At 37.5% G+C, this 17,431-nt stretch overlaps 1 protein-coding gene across 2 annotated transcripts in view; it reads left to right on the plus strand.

The window, feature by feature from the left end:
* Positions 1–435: 435 nt before the first annotated feature.
* SLK (STE20 like kinase) overlaps positions 436–17,431 on the plus strand; it is a 60,147-nt gene continuing 43,151 nt past the window's right edge. For both annotated transcript variants that reach the window (XM_068961339.1, XM_068961340.1), the window contains exon 1: positions 436–585. In XM_068961339.1, the coding sequence (XP_068817440.1) occupies positions 436–585 (150 nt within the window). The remainder of the gene's footprint in view (positions 586–17,431) is intronic.

The following is a 17,431-nucleotide window of genomic DNA, read 5'->3' on the forward strand; positions in this document are numbered from 1 at the left end:
GACTGCTCGCCTCAGAACCGCCAGCTGCGTCCCTAGCCCGGAGTAGCCGCCGCCCCTGGAGACTCGCTTTGACAAGGGCCTAACCGCCGCGGCCGCTGGCGTCCGGACCGCTCGGACCCGTCGGGCCGGGCCGGGTGGGGACGAGCGTCGGGGCAGGTGCCGCCCCACGAGGGCCGGCCGGGGGCCAGGCGTTTAGCCGTGCAGCTCGCGGGCCGGGCTCGGCGGAGGGGCCGCCCGCGCAGCGCCCCCAACCCGTGGGCCGGAGGGGGAGTCGCGCCCCGCCTTCCCCCGGGACCGCCTGGCCGGAGCGGCGGGAGCCCGAACTGCCCGCGCCCGCCGCCGCCCGCCGGGCTCGCGCGGGAGACGAGGGAGGAGAAACTTTGCCTCTTATTGTTTTTGATCCTTAAGTGTGAGGAACTCTGTTGGGGAGGAAAAATGTCCTTCTTCAATTTCCGTAAGATCTTCAAGTTGGGGAGCGATAAGAAGAAGAAGCAGTACGAACATGTGAAGAGGGACCTGAACCCGGAGGAGTTTTGGGAAATTATAGGAGAATTGGGCGACGGAGCCTTTGGCAAAGTGTACAAGGTAAGAGGGAGAAAAGGGAAGTTACACTTGAGAGATCAAACAGCCAGCGGCCGGGAGTGGCACGAGGATTTCTTGCTCTCGCGTCCCGTTCCTGTCTTTGGGACCTTCTTTTGACTTCGTAAACGTACGTTGAAACTTTATTTAGGTTACCATCCGAGGAGTAGCTAAGACGTAGGGTTTAAGGTTGAACCAAATAGGGCCTGGATGTAGTTTAAAGAATGGTTGCCAAAGGGAGACAAGAGATGCAGTCTACTGTTGATCGTTAAAGGAAATGAGGGTGTTCTTTCATTAAAAGGAGGGGTCTGGTTTGGCCCTGAAATGTTTTCATATCAGAAACTCATATTTTAAAGTGGATTTGTATTTTTCTGTTAAGCTGTTTGCATTCATATATATGCTTATACTAAAATAGTTTCTTTTTGGGGTCCAGGGTATGTATTTGGTTGTATCTATGGCTTATACATAACCAGTCTCTTGGGATGAGAGCAAAGCGATTGCTACTTGCAGACTATTCTTGAGTTGGTTGCTTGACAGCATACAGTAAAATGGAATGTAATTTCTGATAGAAAATTTCCAGAAGGAAACCTGCATCTGATACTAGTTTCTAAATATAATAAGCATTGACTAGAAATCCATTCCAGGGCCTAAGAAATTAAAAAACACATACCCCCCGATATATATACACAAATATTTTTTATACCCAGATATTCGTTTCAGTAGAAGGAAGTTTGCTGTTTCAGTCTGAGGGCATTTGTGTTAAATGTTTACTATCCTGTAAGGAGTATATGAATGATGTCATTGGAATATTTTCATCTGAAGGGTGAGGTTTTTATGAGACAGTTTTTAAGGGGAAGGACCCACAGGGTTGCCTAGATGTGAAATATAAATAACTTATGTTTAGCTTACTCGTAATTTGCCCCCCACAAAAGTCCTGGGAGACATGCAGGTCACTAGTATCTCCATTTCATAGATGAGGATGCTGAGACACAGAAACTGTTCACATTCACACCAGTCACAGCCTAGATTTGAACTCAACCCTTCTGACCCTGTGTTTATGATTACTGCTTTTTTTTTTTTTTTTAGCTTAAACCTTTGGTGATAGAAGTGATAGCATTTTTCCTTCTTTCTAAGCACATCCCACCCTGCCTTTGCACTGGCTCTGACACATCTCAAAGCCCCGCCTGCTTAGTCTGAAATATCTACTCTTTTCTGTGTGCTTTCAAAACACATTGTTCACATTGCTCCTATGGCACCTGTCACATGTTAATGTGTTTATGTTATTATGATAAGACCAGGGGCCCAATTATGGTATACATTTGGGTTACTTCTATTGCCTTAGCACATAGTGCATTTCTCTTCATATTTGTTGAAATGAAAGAATGTGTGTTACCTGCTTGTGAGTGCTGTTGATGCTCTTGTGTGCTGTGAAAGTTGACAGAGTAAACTTGAGTACCTATTGTGGAGGGTATGGATTTCAACAAGCGCTTAGAGTATAGATGTGTGGTAGAAGGGCTTTTAGTGCAATGGGAAGATGCTTCTGGGAGTTAAGAATTGTGTTTTATTGCTGATTGTCACAGACGAGCTTTGAGGTCTTAGGACACTTAATGTCTCTGGACCTCCTTTTTCTTAGCTGGAAAATCATCGATTTCCCTAAATGTTTAGATTCCTTTACCCATTAATGTTGTGTCAGTATACAGCTATCTAGGAAAGGCGTAATAAATCCTCAAGGCATCTGGGATCTGGAAGTTAGAAGGCAGTAGGTGATTATGGGCAGTTTTCATGGTATGAATGTTTTATTGAATAGAAACAGTGTAGCATTAAGATACTGGCTCTGGAGTTGGACTGTATCTTGGCTCCCTCAATAGCAACCTCTGATGTTGGGTAAGTTAATCATTCCATGTCTCGTTTTTCTCATCAGTAAAACCTACTCCTCAGTATGTGAGAATTAAAGGAAATAATAAATGTAAGGCACGAAAAAGGGCTCAGGAAATGGCAGAAAATTACTGTCGTTATATTTAGAGCTTGAAAACGAAATATGGGATGGGACAGGAAAAGGGACCTAGGAAAATAGTAAAACCATTTTCTGGCCCAGGCAGATTATGTTGACATGCTAATACTCTGTGATTTAATTCTTTCATGACATTGCAAAGTGAATATGTCTTCCTATTGTGAGGTACCTATTGAAAATTTTCTGAAAAATAAGAGCCTTACTCCATGTGGTTTAACACTGTAAGACTATGTCAAGGATAATTTTTGTGGGCTTGGTATGTATTTTAGTGTGATATTTGAAGAATGGGAGTTCTTTGTATCTTCTCTTTTTGTCTCACTATTTTATGCTTCCAAGGAGTAAGCTGTGAACTTTTTAAAACAGAAAAGTTAAAATTTAAACTTATCTCACCTGTTATGTCCTTTTCCTAACCTCTTTTCCTGTCCAAGATTCCCTAGAAAATTTAAATTTATAAACTTCCTTCCGTGTAGGAGGAAAAGCAAGCAAACCGTACAATAGTATGTATAGTGTGCAATAGAAAGCTGTTTCTGAAGTTGATTCCAACTAACATATGCTTGTAACTGTTTATAAAGATTAATTTCTAAATAGGCAATTGTCTTGTATATTTAGTTTGCTTGAAACATTTTTTCATCATATAGTTGTATTCTTTTTTTTTTTATAGTTGTATCCTTTCCACTTAGTCCTGCACCACTTAGCTCTGTAACAGTTACTTTCTTGCTTGAAAGAGCATCCTCATTTTAAATTTATTTTCTCTTTTTTTAATAGTATTATTTGACATATAAATGAAGATATGTAATATCCCTCACTTTTTTTTTATGTTTGGATTTCTGTTGCTTTTAACAGAAAAAAAGGAATGCGTAAAATCATCTGTTGAATTGAAGCTGGGTTACTGACTTGCGCTGGATGAAAAGTGATTCATTTTAGGACCCTGATGGGCATGCGCCTTTTTAAAAAATAGTGAAACATATAATCATTATATTGAAAAGTACAACACATAGATGTACATTTAGCAAAGAGTAATAAAGTGAACTCAATATTAACAACATCAGAGTAAACGAATTCTGCCAGTAGTCTAGAATCCTTTTCACTTCCTTTCTGAATTGATTCTGCTCTCCCACTAAAGGAAACCACTATCCTGTCTGTAAGTTATTCATTTCTTTGTTTTCCTCATAGTTTACTATCCAGCAGTGTATAACTAACCATCATACCTTTAGTTTTGTGTGTACTGAGTGTATTTTGTGTCTTACCTCTTTCAGAATCAGCTTTAAGTTTGTGAGATTTATCTTTGTTATCACTAGAGTTGTAGTTAATTTTAATTGTTCCATAGAATTCCAATATATGATTATATCACCAGTTATTTACCATTGTCCTATTGGATATATCAGTTGTTTTCAGTTTTGGGCTTTTATACTGGTGCATGTATGCATGAATTTCACTAAGACTTAACTTAGAAGTAGAATTGCTAGGTTATAGGGTAGTGTATCTTTAATTTTACTAGACTATACCAGTTTACACTCCCACAAGCATCCTATGAGAATTGTCCTTACTCTGCATTCTCTCCACCATTTGATATTGTTGGAATTTTTAAGTTTTGACAGTCTGATGTTTTATTTTTCATGTGGTTTTAATTCATCTTTTCTCTGACTACTAATAAGCGTTTCTTTTCGTAGGATTGTTAGTAACTTGGATTTCTTCTTTTGTGCTTAGTGTCTTGTTCATGTTCCTCTTGGATCTCTTTTTCTTGTTTATTTGTTGTGTGTTCTGGATTTTAACCATTTGCTGTTTATGGCTTTTGCAAATACATTCTTCTGTGCCCATCTTTTCATTTTCTTTATGGTGTCTTTATGAACAAGAAATTCTTGATTTTAACATACTTCATTTTGTCTGTTTTTTTTTTTCTTTTTCAGTTAATGATTTCTGTATTGTATTTGAGAAATTCTTTCCTGGGGCACCCTTGCAGTTGTTGGGTGAGATGCTGCCTGATTCATTGAATCACCTAATAAAGCCAGTTCGATTTTTGATTTAAAAAAAAAAGGCGAGAAAAGTTTTCCTAACCTTAGATCATGGAGATAAATCGCTATCTTACTTCTAAGAGCTTTTACGATTTTGCCTGTAACATTTATGTCTACAACCCACTTGGTGAAGATTTTTGCACATAGTGTGAGGTAGGGGTCCGATTTCCCCGTCTTCCACAGTGGGCACACAGGTGTCCCATGGCTCAGCACTGGGGGGACTCTTCCTCACTGCTCTGCAGCTTGTGTCTGTTTCTGGGGTTTCTAGTCTCTTCATTGATCAGTGTGTCTGTTCCTTTATCAGTTTTCCACTGTCTTAATTAGGAAAGCATCAAAACAAATCTCTGCTAGAGAAAGACTTCCTTTTCTTCTTCTTCAGCAATGTCTAGTGTATTCTTGGCCATTAGGGCTTTCATGTTCATTTTAGAATTAGCCTAACTGAATTACACAAAGGGCTTCCCATGTGGCTCAGTGGTAAAGAATCCTCCTGCCAATGCAGGAGACACAGGAGATGTGAGTTTGATCCCTCCCTGGGTTGGGAAGATTCCCTGGAGAAGAAAATGGCAACCCACTCCAGTATTCTTGCCTGGGAAATCCTGTGGACAGAGGAGCCTGATAAGCTACAGTCCGTGGGGTCGCAAAGAGTCAGACACGACTAAGTGACAGAGCCTGCACACACACATGCACGAGTTACACAGGAAACCTGTTGTGTTTTTTTGAAGGAGTTTTATTGAATTTGTAGATTAACTTTGTGAAAAATAACATCTCCATAATACTTGGTCTTTCCATCTATGCATCTGTTTTATTTCTAGATCTTTTTAAAAAATGTCTGTCAATAATGAATCATAATTTTCGCCTCTAGAATCTTAGGAGCTCAGACTACTTTGGGAGTGTCTTAAATGCTTTGTTTTTGCCATTAGAATTTCCTCCTTGTTTTGGTTATGTACATCTTTCAGTAGTCTTCTGAGAAATGATACATGGAAGGTTTATTTTTTTTTAAGACTAGGCCTGTCTGGATATGTCTCTATTGTAATGTCACACTTGATGTATAGTTTGGTTGTAGAATTCTAGTTCAAAAGTACATTTTTCTTAGGATTTTAGACTTTTCCATTCGTTGCCTTTTGGCGTCAAGTGTTGCTCTTGAAGGTCCGTTGCCATTTTGTTTTCTGGTCCCTTGTGATCCTTTTCTCTTGATAGCTATTAGAATTTACATTTTATCCTCTGTGCATGGTAATGTACTTTGATATAGGTATTTTTTTTCTTCCTTTCATTTTGCTGGGCTCTTGGTTAGTCTTTTCAGTTCAGAGACTCATGTTCTTCAGTTCTGTGACATTTTCTTCTTCTTTTTATTTGACATCCCTGCTCACCTAGTTAAATGGCTCTTGTGGTCTTAGGATTCAAGTAAAAGGGTTAAATGGACACTTAATTCTTTTACTTGACCTCTCTCTGGAGCACTTGAGACCTTTGACCATCATTTCCTTTAAAAAGCTGGCTTTTAGGTCACCATAGTCCTGATTTTTCTCATACCTCTGTGTCTGCTCTTCAGATGTTTTTGCTGGCTCTTCTTGCTCTTCCTGGCTTTCAGTGTTGGGGTTCCACAGGGCTGGATATGGGCCCTCATCTTTTCTTTTGAGAGCCCATCTTCTCCTGTGGCTTCAGTTACCGTCTACATGCAATTTTGGTCTCTATCCCGAGATCTCCTTTCTGAACTCTGGATCCACCCATCCAGCTATCTATTAGAGCTTTCCACTTGAATGTCTCACAGCTGCTGCTGCTGCTGAGTTGCGTCAGTCGTGTCCGACTCTGTGCGACCCCATAGTTGGCAGCCCACCAGGCTCCCCCATCCCTGGGATTCTCCATGCAAGAGCACTGGAGTGGGTTGCCATTTCCTTCTCCAGTGCATGAAAGTGAAAAGTGAAAGTGAAGTCGCTCAGTTGTGGCCGACTCTTAGCGACCCCATGGACTGCAGCCTACCAGGCTCCTCCGTCCATGAGATTTTCCAGGCAAGAGTACTGGAGTGGCTTGCCATTGCCTTCTCCGTGAATGTCTCACAGATTCCTTAAACAGCAAGTAAAAAACATGAATTAACTGAATTCCTGATGTCAGTCCCAAATTTGCTTCTCCTGTGTTCCTCATTCAGTAATTGACATCTCCATCTACCAATTGCATAGACCAGGGACCTGGAAGTCATTCTTAACATCTTCTACTTCTTACCCACCAGACCCAATCAATCACCAAGCCTGTCAATTTTACCTATAAATATTTCTTGAATCTGTCTCCTCCTTTCTTTCTTTATTGTTGTAATACTAGTCATAATTGCCATTATCTCTTACCTAGACTACTGCAGCGTTTTGGTGTATTTTGGGGCTTCATATAAATATAATCATACGTGTGTTTTGTGTCTGGAATCTTTTATTCAACATTATGAGTAAGAATTTGTCTCTACTTGTATGTAGTAGTCGTCTCATCTTTTTTGTTCATTTGTTCTGTAGTCTTGCAATATATGAAATATTAAAATTTATCCATTCTACTTTTGATGGACTTTTGGATTATTTCCACTTTTTGTATATTAAGAATAAGACTTGTGAATATTGCTATACATGTTGATGTACATTTACATTCATTTCTATTGTATATGTACTTGGGAATGGATTTTCTAGGTTATCGGCTACGTGTGTTTTAAGATTCAGAACATACTGCCAGTCTTCTAAAGTGGTTGTACCAATTTACACCCCCATCAGTAGGGGATGGCAGTTTTCTGAATTGTTCTATATCCTCAGCAACGCTTGCTATTATTATTAATACTGTTATTAATATTTTATGTTAGCCATTGTGGTGAGTGAGAAGTGGTTTTATTTACATTTTCCTGATGACTGAAAAAATTGAGTACCTTTTCATGCCTGTTGAGTATTTGGGTATTTTTTCCAGTGAATTTTCCTGTTTGTTGCCGATTAAAAAAAAAACTTTATCAATGTATATAAAACACAGAATTCGCCCGTTCTATGTATATAATTTGGTGAGTTTTAATAAGTTAGTACAGTTGTGCAACCATGACTGCAGTCTAGCTTTAGAATCCTCTTATGACCACCTGAAGCTCTCCTGTGCCCATTTACAGGCAATTCCTGTTCCCACTGGGGTTTTGTTTCTATGATTACTGATGGGATTGAGTTTCTTTTTATATACTTATTGGCCGTTTGGGCTTCTTCTCCGAAGTGCTTATGTTAAAGTCTTTTGGGTTCCTTTTCTCGTGGGTTTATGGGAGCCTGTGTTTTCCTGATACTAATCCTCTCAAGGTATATGTGGTCCACCTTCTTTTCTCTTGCTTTATAGTGTGTCTTCTGTTTCTTCTTATGATGGCCTTCTTTATATAGATGTTTCAGATTTTAGTGTAGTTCAGTATATTAGCTTTTTATACATAGTTGGTGCTTTTTGTCTTTAAAAATTTCCTTACCCAAAGTGCTGAAGTTGTCCTTCTATGTTACATTCTTAAAGTTTTATGGTGTTATCTTCTATATTAGGTCTATAATTAAACTGATGTTGGTTCTTGTCTGTAGTATGAAATAGGGAGTCCAGTTTCCTTTTTTCTATGTAGATACCTAGTTGTCTCAACAACATTTACTGAAAAGATCACCCTTTCCATACTGCTTTTCAGTGCCTCCAGCATATGTCAAATGTCCATATACTCATGATATCTCTCTCTGACATTCCTTATTTTTTTAGGATAAATTCTTAGAATTGTTAGGGCAAAATACATGATCGTTTATTAATATTTACTGTGAAATTAACTCTAGAAATATATAAACTTACCTTGAAATTAATTTTTAGTTATGCAAAGAATTTCTATTAATAAGGAATATTAACTTATTAGGGATAAAGTTAGTCTCTTTGGCCATCACTCTAATTATTGTTTCTTCTCTTCTCTCTGTAAATGTAACTATTTGGTTTCTGTATCAACTATCATGGTTTCTTTCTTTCTTTTTTTTTTTCCTTCTGGCCGTGCTGCACAACTTGCAGGATCTGTTTCCTGACCAGGGACTGATCTAGGCCGTGGCAGTGAAAGTCACCACCAGGGAACTCCCCATCATCAGTTTCATGTATATGTTCCTCGATATTTTTCTGTATACTTAACATACATGTACATGGGTTATGCCTGTTTAAACAACCTAACAACGGTTTATTTCTGTGCCTTTTTGTTCCTTGACCTTTTTCAAGGTTAGTTTTTATCCTTTTAAAAAGTACTTGCTTTTTCGATAGACAAAAAGAGTATCTTGTTTATTTCATTTTCCGTATCTTTGATTTCTAAAGATATCGCCATTTTAAAAATAATTGAATTATCCATATTCTGATGAGCTGTTTGTTTTCTTGTTGATCTGAAAGTACTTTTTATGACTTGAAAATGAGCACTTTAGCGTAATGGTGTATTTATTTTAGTTAAATTAGTTTATGTTGCTTTTTTGATATAAAGACATAGTGTTCTTTATTTTATAAAATCTGTCAGTGTGTTTCTTTGCCTTTTTTCTTCTTCACTTTCATGCTTAGAAAAACTTTCCCTACCTAGGAATTTATCTATATTTTCTATATATCTATATATTATCTATATTTTCTATATATCTATATATTATCTATATTTTCTTCTTGACTTTTAATAGTATATTAAGAATTTTAATTTTAATTCATCTGGAATTTAATTTTTTTCTGTGGATTGACATGAAGCGCTATTCACCCTTGTTGTTTAGTCACTAAGTTGTGTATGATTCTTTTGCAACCCCGTGGACTGTAGCCCACCAGGTTCCTCTGTCCATTGCATTTTCCAGGCAAGAATACTGGAGTGGATGGCCATTCCCTCCTCCAGGTTGTCTTCCCAACCCAGGGTTCGAACTTGCGTCTCCTGCATTGGCAGGTGGATTCTTTACCACTGAACCACCAGGGAAGGCCCTGTTCCACCCGAAAAAAAAATCCCCTAAAATATGTTTTATCTGTTTATAAAAATTTAAATACTATTCTGAAAATATTGCAGAGTATAAAGATGACTATATACACATAATACCTTTTAGGTTATATCTGTTGGTTAACCTGTTAACAAAAATTCAAGGGGATACTAATGTGGTTAGAAGCTTGAACAGTACAAAAATGGTAAAATTGAAAAATGAAACGTTTCCGACCAGTCCTTTTCCCCAAAGTCAGTCACTGTAACAATATCTGTGTGTCTTTTCGGATAAAATTTTATGCCTGTTTGAGCATATGTATGAATGCTTGTTTGTAAAACTGAAAATATATTTACACACACACACATGTATATACAGGTGAACTTAACTGCATATCAAATTGATAACATAGTCATACTGGAAAAGTGCTTGAAATAATTTTTGAGTAGAGTACTCTGACTAGTGGGATATATTTATTTATTTATTTTAAAATTTATTTTAATTGGAGGCTAATTACTTTACAGTATTGTGGTGGTTTTGTCATACATTGACATGAATCAGCTATGGGTGTACATGTTTTCCCTATCCTGAACCCCCCTCCCACCTCCCTCCCCATCCCGGCCCTCTGGGTCAAGACTAGTGGGATATATTTAAAGGATAAAAAGAATAGTAAAGAATGCTTGAACTTGATTAAATAGGTTTATTACTAGTAGTGATATTGATGCTATAATTCTGAAAATACTTTATATATACTATAGGATAGAACAAATTAGTTAATATAGTTTTGTTTTAAGAACTAGGGTTATAACTGAGAGAAAGGGGTTAAAAGCTTGAAATGTAAGGAAGAACCCTGTGATGATTTTTGAACTAGAGGTTTTAGTTTGAACTTATAACACATTCACTTGTGTGCACAAGTACACACACACACAATCAGTTCAGTTCAGTTGCTCAGTCGTGTCCGACTCTTTGCGACCCCATGAACCGCAGCTCCCCAGGCCTTCCTGTCCATCACCAACTCCCGGAGTCCACCCAAACCCATGAACACCAGGACCCAGGACATCCTTTAGGATGGACTGGTTGGACTTCCTTGCAGTCCAAGGGACTCTCAAGAGTCTTCTCCAACACCACAGTTCAAAAGCATCAATTCTTCCACACTCAGCTTTCTTCATAGTCCAACTCTCACATCCATACCTGACTACTGGAAAAACCATAGCCTTGACTAGATGGACCTTTGTTGGCAGAATAATGTCTCTGCTTTATAATATGCTGTCTAGGTTGGTCATAACTTTCCTTCCAAGGAACAAGCGTCTTTTTAATTTCATGGCTGCAGTACATATATACATATTCGTATTTTCTACCGACAAAGGCCTAGAAATGATGATAATTAATACTCCTACCTCTTGGTTTCTAAATACCATTCCCCATTAAAACTAACCAGGACTCATTGAAATGTCTGTTCCAGGTCTAAACTAGAGAAGTACAGAGGTGATAAAATTGAAAAGTAAAATCCTCTCCACTCCTTGTTTTTTCCCAGAGGAGCCTGGGATATATTGTACGAGAAAGCTCAAGGATATAAGCTTTATGCTCATATGCTCAAAAATCAAAGAATATGGTCAAAAATTAATGGGGACATGCCAAAGAATACAGGTTAGTTTGAACTACAAAAATATCAACAACAAAATAGTAACCTGCTAGAGGAATGCTAACTAGTTGATACATAAAGATTGATATAATTCAGAAAAACTCGTGCAACCATACGATGGTAATTCAGGCAAAAATTATTGATGGATATTAAAATCATTGTGTGAAAGAGTGTGGAGGAACAGGGTTTCACCCCATAAGTATCGTAATACCACCCCATATAACGTAACTTTACGGTAGAGAGAGCTGATGGCTACCATCTTAAGTGATCAAACCTAGGGTTAATCAACAGTAGTAAGATAAGCTATGTTTTCTGGTGCTACTCATTGGGAACTGTATAATCACCTAATGTTGTGTTTTTTAATCAAAGGTATTTAACCTGAATCTAATAATGAAGAAACAGACAAATCCAAATAGTGGGACAGTCTACAAAAGAGTGATTTGAAAGCAAGGATGACAAAATGTTAACAGTTGGTAACTCTGGGTGAGGGGTATATGGTTGGTCACTGTCTGTTCACTCAATTTCTTTGTAGGTTTGGATTTTTCAAATTAGAAAGGAAAGGATCATATTTTAAAATCCTATTCTGCACATTGCTTTATTTCACTTAACAGTTCTTCTTTTCACATTTTTTTCTCCCTTTATATATTCATCATTTTTCTCTTTCTGTGAAAGGAAAGAGAAAGTCTCTTTTCAGAATGGGTAACTACTTCTGTATTATGCTACTGCAGTTACCTGGTGTTTATTAAATACTGCATTGTATTTTGAACTCAATACCACATGAAGTCCAAATTCCTAGCATATACACATATATGTTTTAAAAAAGGTAACTGAAACTTTGAATTGTAAAAATGGCTTTAATGTGCTGGCTTATCTTTTTTCCTTATAAAAATCTTTTGTGTTGAATTTCTTATCTTGACAGCAGCTTGTTTTGGCCCTTTACTTTTATAATTTAACATGGAGAATGTTTTTGTGGTAATGATCTTCCTTACCATTTAAAAGCCTTTATTTTTCTTGAATTAATTTCCAGAAGTAGTATGTCTTTGTCCTATTTCTAAATATTAAAAAAAAATTCTTTTTGTGTTCTCATTTTTTCAGCCTTTCAACTATGTAACCCTTGCAAATTCCTAAAGCTTATCTATCACACAATTATCAAAAATGTTGCAGTTTATTCATGCTGCTCAGTCAGCAAGTCCATGAAATAAATGGGAAAACTGTGTTATCTGAGAACTGGTAAAACATTTTAGAAATTGCTGATTTAACCAACATTAACTTATTATTGACACTTTGTTGTTGGTATCTTGACTGACCAATAACTAAGTTTTCTGTAAATAATGAGAGCAGTATAAATAAAGTAGTGTTTGGGAATATAAAGAGAATATAAAGTATATTCTTTTCTTTTTTGCGGAATTCAGGAAATGGCATGAAAACGTGTTCTTTTAAAAGCATTTAAGTTAATTAATTTGGCCACACCACGTGGTATGCAGGATCTTAGTTCCCTGACTAGGGATCAAACCCATGCACTCTACGGTGGAGAATTCCTTTAAAAAAGGATATCTGTAATATTTTCCGCCTGTTAATGGAAGAGTATGTTGTATAGCTGATCCTCATTATTTGCAGATTCTTTATTTGCAAATTTATCTACTTACTAAAATCTATTTGCAGCCCCCAAACCTGTGCCTGCGGTGCTTGCACAGTTGTTTGTGTACTCGTGCAAAGTTGTGTAAGATGTGAGTGCCTAGATGCACTTGTTTCATGCTGAGATCGAACCTGGTAGTGCTCTGTCTTGCCTCACCTCATACAGAGAGGCCCAGAGGATGGAAGGAGAGGGGGCTGCGTACTGTAGTGCAAGAGGCTCCTGGTTGGGGACCAGCTGGATGGGGTTTGAACCCAAACTCTGGCACCTATTGTTGGAGCAGCCTCGAACAAATCACCGAACATTGCTGAACTTCATTTTCTCTTTTGTGAAACAAATAGAATCTACCAGGATGAGTTGTTTGAGATCTAACGTTATAGTCTGTGTTGGGGGAATGTGTGTGTGTATTTCTTCTAGGAGCAGTGGTTCAATATTCACTAATTCAGAGTTTGTAGTGACTCTGTAGAACACATGAGAATAAATAGTGGAAATTAACTGTGTATCTTTGCTAAGTTATGTTGAGTAATTTTGTCCTTATCTGATATTCACTCTTATTCCTACCAAAATCTCATCTGGGTTCTGAGACGATCACCAGGATTAGCATGTAATATAAAACAGTTAATAGTATCTAAACAGTTTAAAACCATCTTCTTTCTCTAGTGCTGTTTTTTTCCCAGACTGCTCTTTGGAAATTTGAATATTTATTAACCAAATATTTAATATACAGTTCTCCCATCTGTCATCCTCAGCTCCAAACACCCCTTTCTGTGGTTCTGCTTTGTGACGTTGTTCTGAGATTTTTGCAGATCACTGTTTCTGTCTTGCCAGGTGCTCGCTTTTAGTTTTCAGAAGTGTTGAACACTACAGGAGGAGGTGAGAGAGCGCCTGCATCTTTCTGCTTCCTGTGGCTCCCTGTCTCCTTTGCTGTTACTTTGACCATCATCCTAGGGGAACTTCTCACCCCAGCAATAGCTGTCCCAGATTCAGTTTGTAGTTTTTCTAACACTCACAGAGCTAGTCTTATCATAACCCTTACAAACACCAGCTCTGATTGGCTAGTCCTCTCTTCCTCAAAAGGTACCCTGGTCTCACAAGATCCCTCTTCCAAGTTCAGAGACTCAGCAGCAGCTGAGCACCACTCTTTCCTCAGGGATCTGAGTTTCAGCTCTGCAGAATCTTTTCCTCCAAGTTGCTGAGTTTGTGTCATTGCCATCTCTTTCCTTGGCTCCTGTGATTCGTGAAGATAAAAACTGATTTTTAAGTGATCATGACTGATTTTTGAAAACTTTACCCATTGAAATTATAGCTCCTTTAAATTAACATCTGAATGTTTGTTATTTCATTCTTCTTTTTATTAACAGTTAAAATTTTGTCTAGAATTTTCATGCTTTTTGGTAGTAGATGCGATTGTTTCTTTTTAATGCCTTATTTGCATTATGTCTGTTTAAAGTATGGTTTTGCACACATCAGTTTATTTCAGTTTTGAATTTCAGAGTTCTCTCAAACCAGATCGTGATGAATATTTTCAAGCAGTATGTAAGAGGCACTATATTTTCTAATGTAAATTTTATTTATTATTTATATTAAACCAAATGGTACTATCACTGACTTAATCAGTATATCCAGGGCAATGGAATAATGAAATTTGTTGCTACAAAGAACTTTAGAGATTATCCAGTATTAATTATTTTTCCTTTCATGCCATTCTGTTAACAAGTAAAAGATACATCTTTAAAATCTCTCCTGCCACGAGTAGAGGCATGCAAAAGAAGGATGACTTTTTACCTCTACTCACAATATCCTTGGTCTCTTAGCACTGCTTGTGTTTTACAGTGTTCCTTTTCAAGGACAGTTGCTCTGCTCTCTTTCTTCCCAAAGTGTTACATTAAAATGGTGAGAGAAGGACATTTCTCACTGACTTATTTCCTGACTTGGGGGAGGGTGAGTTCTGTGTATTATTTTTTCAACTGAAGTGTCTTTCTTGGGTAAACTTAGTGCCGTGTTTCACCCAGTTAAGATAGACCTTCAGCTTTTTAACGTTTCTGAAACTGGGATAAGTCCCGATTCATTGATGCCTTAACATTGTTCGTCAGGTGGCAGTTGTGATATATATATCATTGTGCATTGTGAATGCAGCTGTATCTCAGGTATCATACAGTTGCAACCTGTTGATGTTTCAATCAATAAGCCATTTAAGAATGTTGTGAAGAAAGAATGTGAGTCCTGGTTGTCATCTAAAAGCTTCTTTTAGCAGCTGTTACAAGATCAAGAGAATATCAGCATTATGATTTCAAAATAGGAGGTAGTGGCTTCAAAGAAAATTTTCTAGACAGTAGCAAAGGAATACTTTTTAAAGAAATGCTGTATCACCAAAGCTTTTCGTGACCAGAGGATAATATTGTGTGAAAACACCGACATTAGATAATTCTGAGTGAAAAAGTGACTCAGAAGAGTTAACTGTGAAGTGTTTTATTTTTCCTGTGTTTACAAAGATAATATACAATAGCAGTTTTTCTCTAGATCTATCCAAAAGAGCTCTTAAAAAAGAATAATGTGAAAATTCTAAATGACAAACTTCTGTCATAGTTTATTAGCAGTTTTTCTTTCTTTGCAGAACATAAGATAATGGGCTTCCCTGGTAGCTGTCAGTAAAGAATCCGCGTGCAGTGTGGGAGATCAGCTTTCGATCCCTGGGTGGGGAAGATCTCCTGGAGAAGGAAATGGCTGCTGCTGCTGCTAAGTCGCTTCATTCATATCCGACTCTGTGCGACCCCATAGACGGCAGCCCACCAGGCTCCCCCGTCCCTGGGACTCTCCAGGCAAGAACACTGGAGTGGGTTGCCATTTCCTTCTCCAATCCATATTCTTGCTTGGAAAATCCATGGACAGAGGATCCTGGTGGGCCACAGTCCCTGGGGTCACAGAGAAACTGACATGACTTGGTGACTACACCACCATTCTCTGAACCCTAAACATTAGGGTTGCTTTGTTAGTAATTAGCATTGATTTCTACCTCTGTTTTTACCTAAGGAGGTAAAATGAAGCAAAGTATGCTAGGAAGCAAAGGAGAATTCCCACATAGAAGCTTATACCTAGTTTAATTGTTCCTCCATCATCATCTCCAAGATTAGGTAATAGATCCCTAAGAAATATCCCAGAGACTGATGTTTTAGTACCTTGTTGCCTCTATACAAACAATACACGTCCATTAAAAAATGTGAACAGTGTGAAACTACAGAGAAAGTCAAAGGCACGTGAAACGGCCACCCCCAATGATGTCTTTCCAAGTATTTCTTATATAGCTATCCCTATGTAAAAGTGGATGTGTAGTTTTTGTAAAAATGCATACATTTCCTGTTTAGTAAGTTGCTTTTCTTCCATTCAGAAATATATTGTGGTTTTTGTTCTATCTTAAGAAATATTAATTGATTAGTCAGTTAATTTTAATGGTTGCATAATTCTCCATTATAGAAGCATACTGAATGATTTAAGTAGGTTTTTGTTAATGGACATTTAGGCTGATTAAGTTTTCTTTATTATAAACAGTGCTTTGGTGAATGTTTTCTGCATATATATATTTATTTTATAAAATTTTCTCCTTATAAATTATTAAAATGGAATTGGGCATTTATTTATTAAGACACTTATTACTAGCTTTTGAAAGTTTGCTGTTTTTTTCTTATAAAATGATAGATTTGCTGAAGTGATGGTAACATGCATAATGTTGAAAATCTCCTTTAAAGACCTTTGTGTGTGTGCTCGGTCGTCTTGTCCGGCTCTGCAAGTCCGTGAACTGTGGCCCACGAGACTCCTCTGTCCGTGTAATTTTTTAAAAAACCTAGTTAGTATTTTTGACTTCCCTGGTGGCTTAGATGGTAGTGTCTGCCTACAATGCGGGAGACCCGGGTTCAATCCCTGGATCGGGAATATCTCCTGGAGAAGAAAATGGCAACCCACTCCAGTATTCTTGCCTGGAGAATCCCATAGACGGAGAAGCCTGGTAGGCTACAGTCCATGGGGTCGCAAAGAGTCAGACACGACTGAGCGACTTCACTTCAGTTAGTATTTTATGATTTGACTCCTAACTTTAAAATAATGATCTTGACTTCTGCTACACATTTGGAAACCTTTCCTTTGTAATAAATGGAAGTGAGAAGTTATTCGGTTAAAGAAAGAAAATAGAAAAGTTAAAGTACTAAAAACAATGAAAAATGATTAAACTGATGGAAATATAGGGAAACTAGGAAGGGTAATGATTAAGATAAAGAAAGAGTTTTGGAAACAGCCTGAATTTGAATCTCGATTCTGCCTCTTTCTTCTTCCTGGCCTTGTGGAAGCATTTTAATCTCTCTAAGTTTATCCTTCTTTAAAGCAGGAATGCTAATATATCATGGTATCATTTTGAGGATTAACAAATAATAGTAATAATTCCAGGTAACATTTTTGAATTCTTTTTACTGTGAATGGCAGGCAGTGTATTAAATGTTTATATGTATTTTTTCCCTTGGCAAATATCTGTTATATTAATTCTCACAAACTTATGAGTTGTAAGTACATTTTATTGATGAGGAAGCTAAGTCTAAGAGAAGGATTTTGTAAGTTGCCGAACGTAGTTATTAAGTGGCAAAA

This window comes from Capricornis sumatraensis, chromosome 23 (assembly GCF_032405125.1).
Source record: "Capricornis sumatraensis isolate serow.1 chromosome 23, serow.2, whole genome shotgun sequence".
In the NCBI taxonomy this organism is placed as follows: domain Eukaryota; kingdom Metazoa; phylum Chordata; class Mammalia; order Artiodactyla; family Bovidae; genus Capricornis; species Capricornis sumatraensis.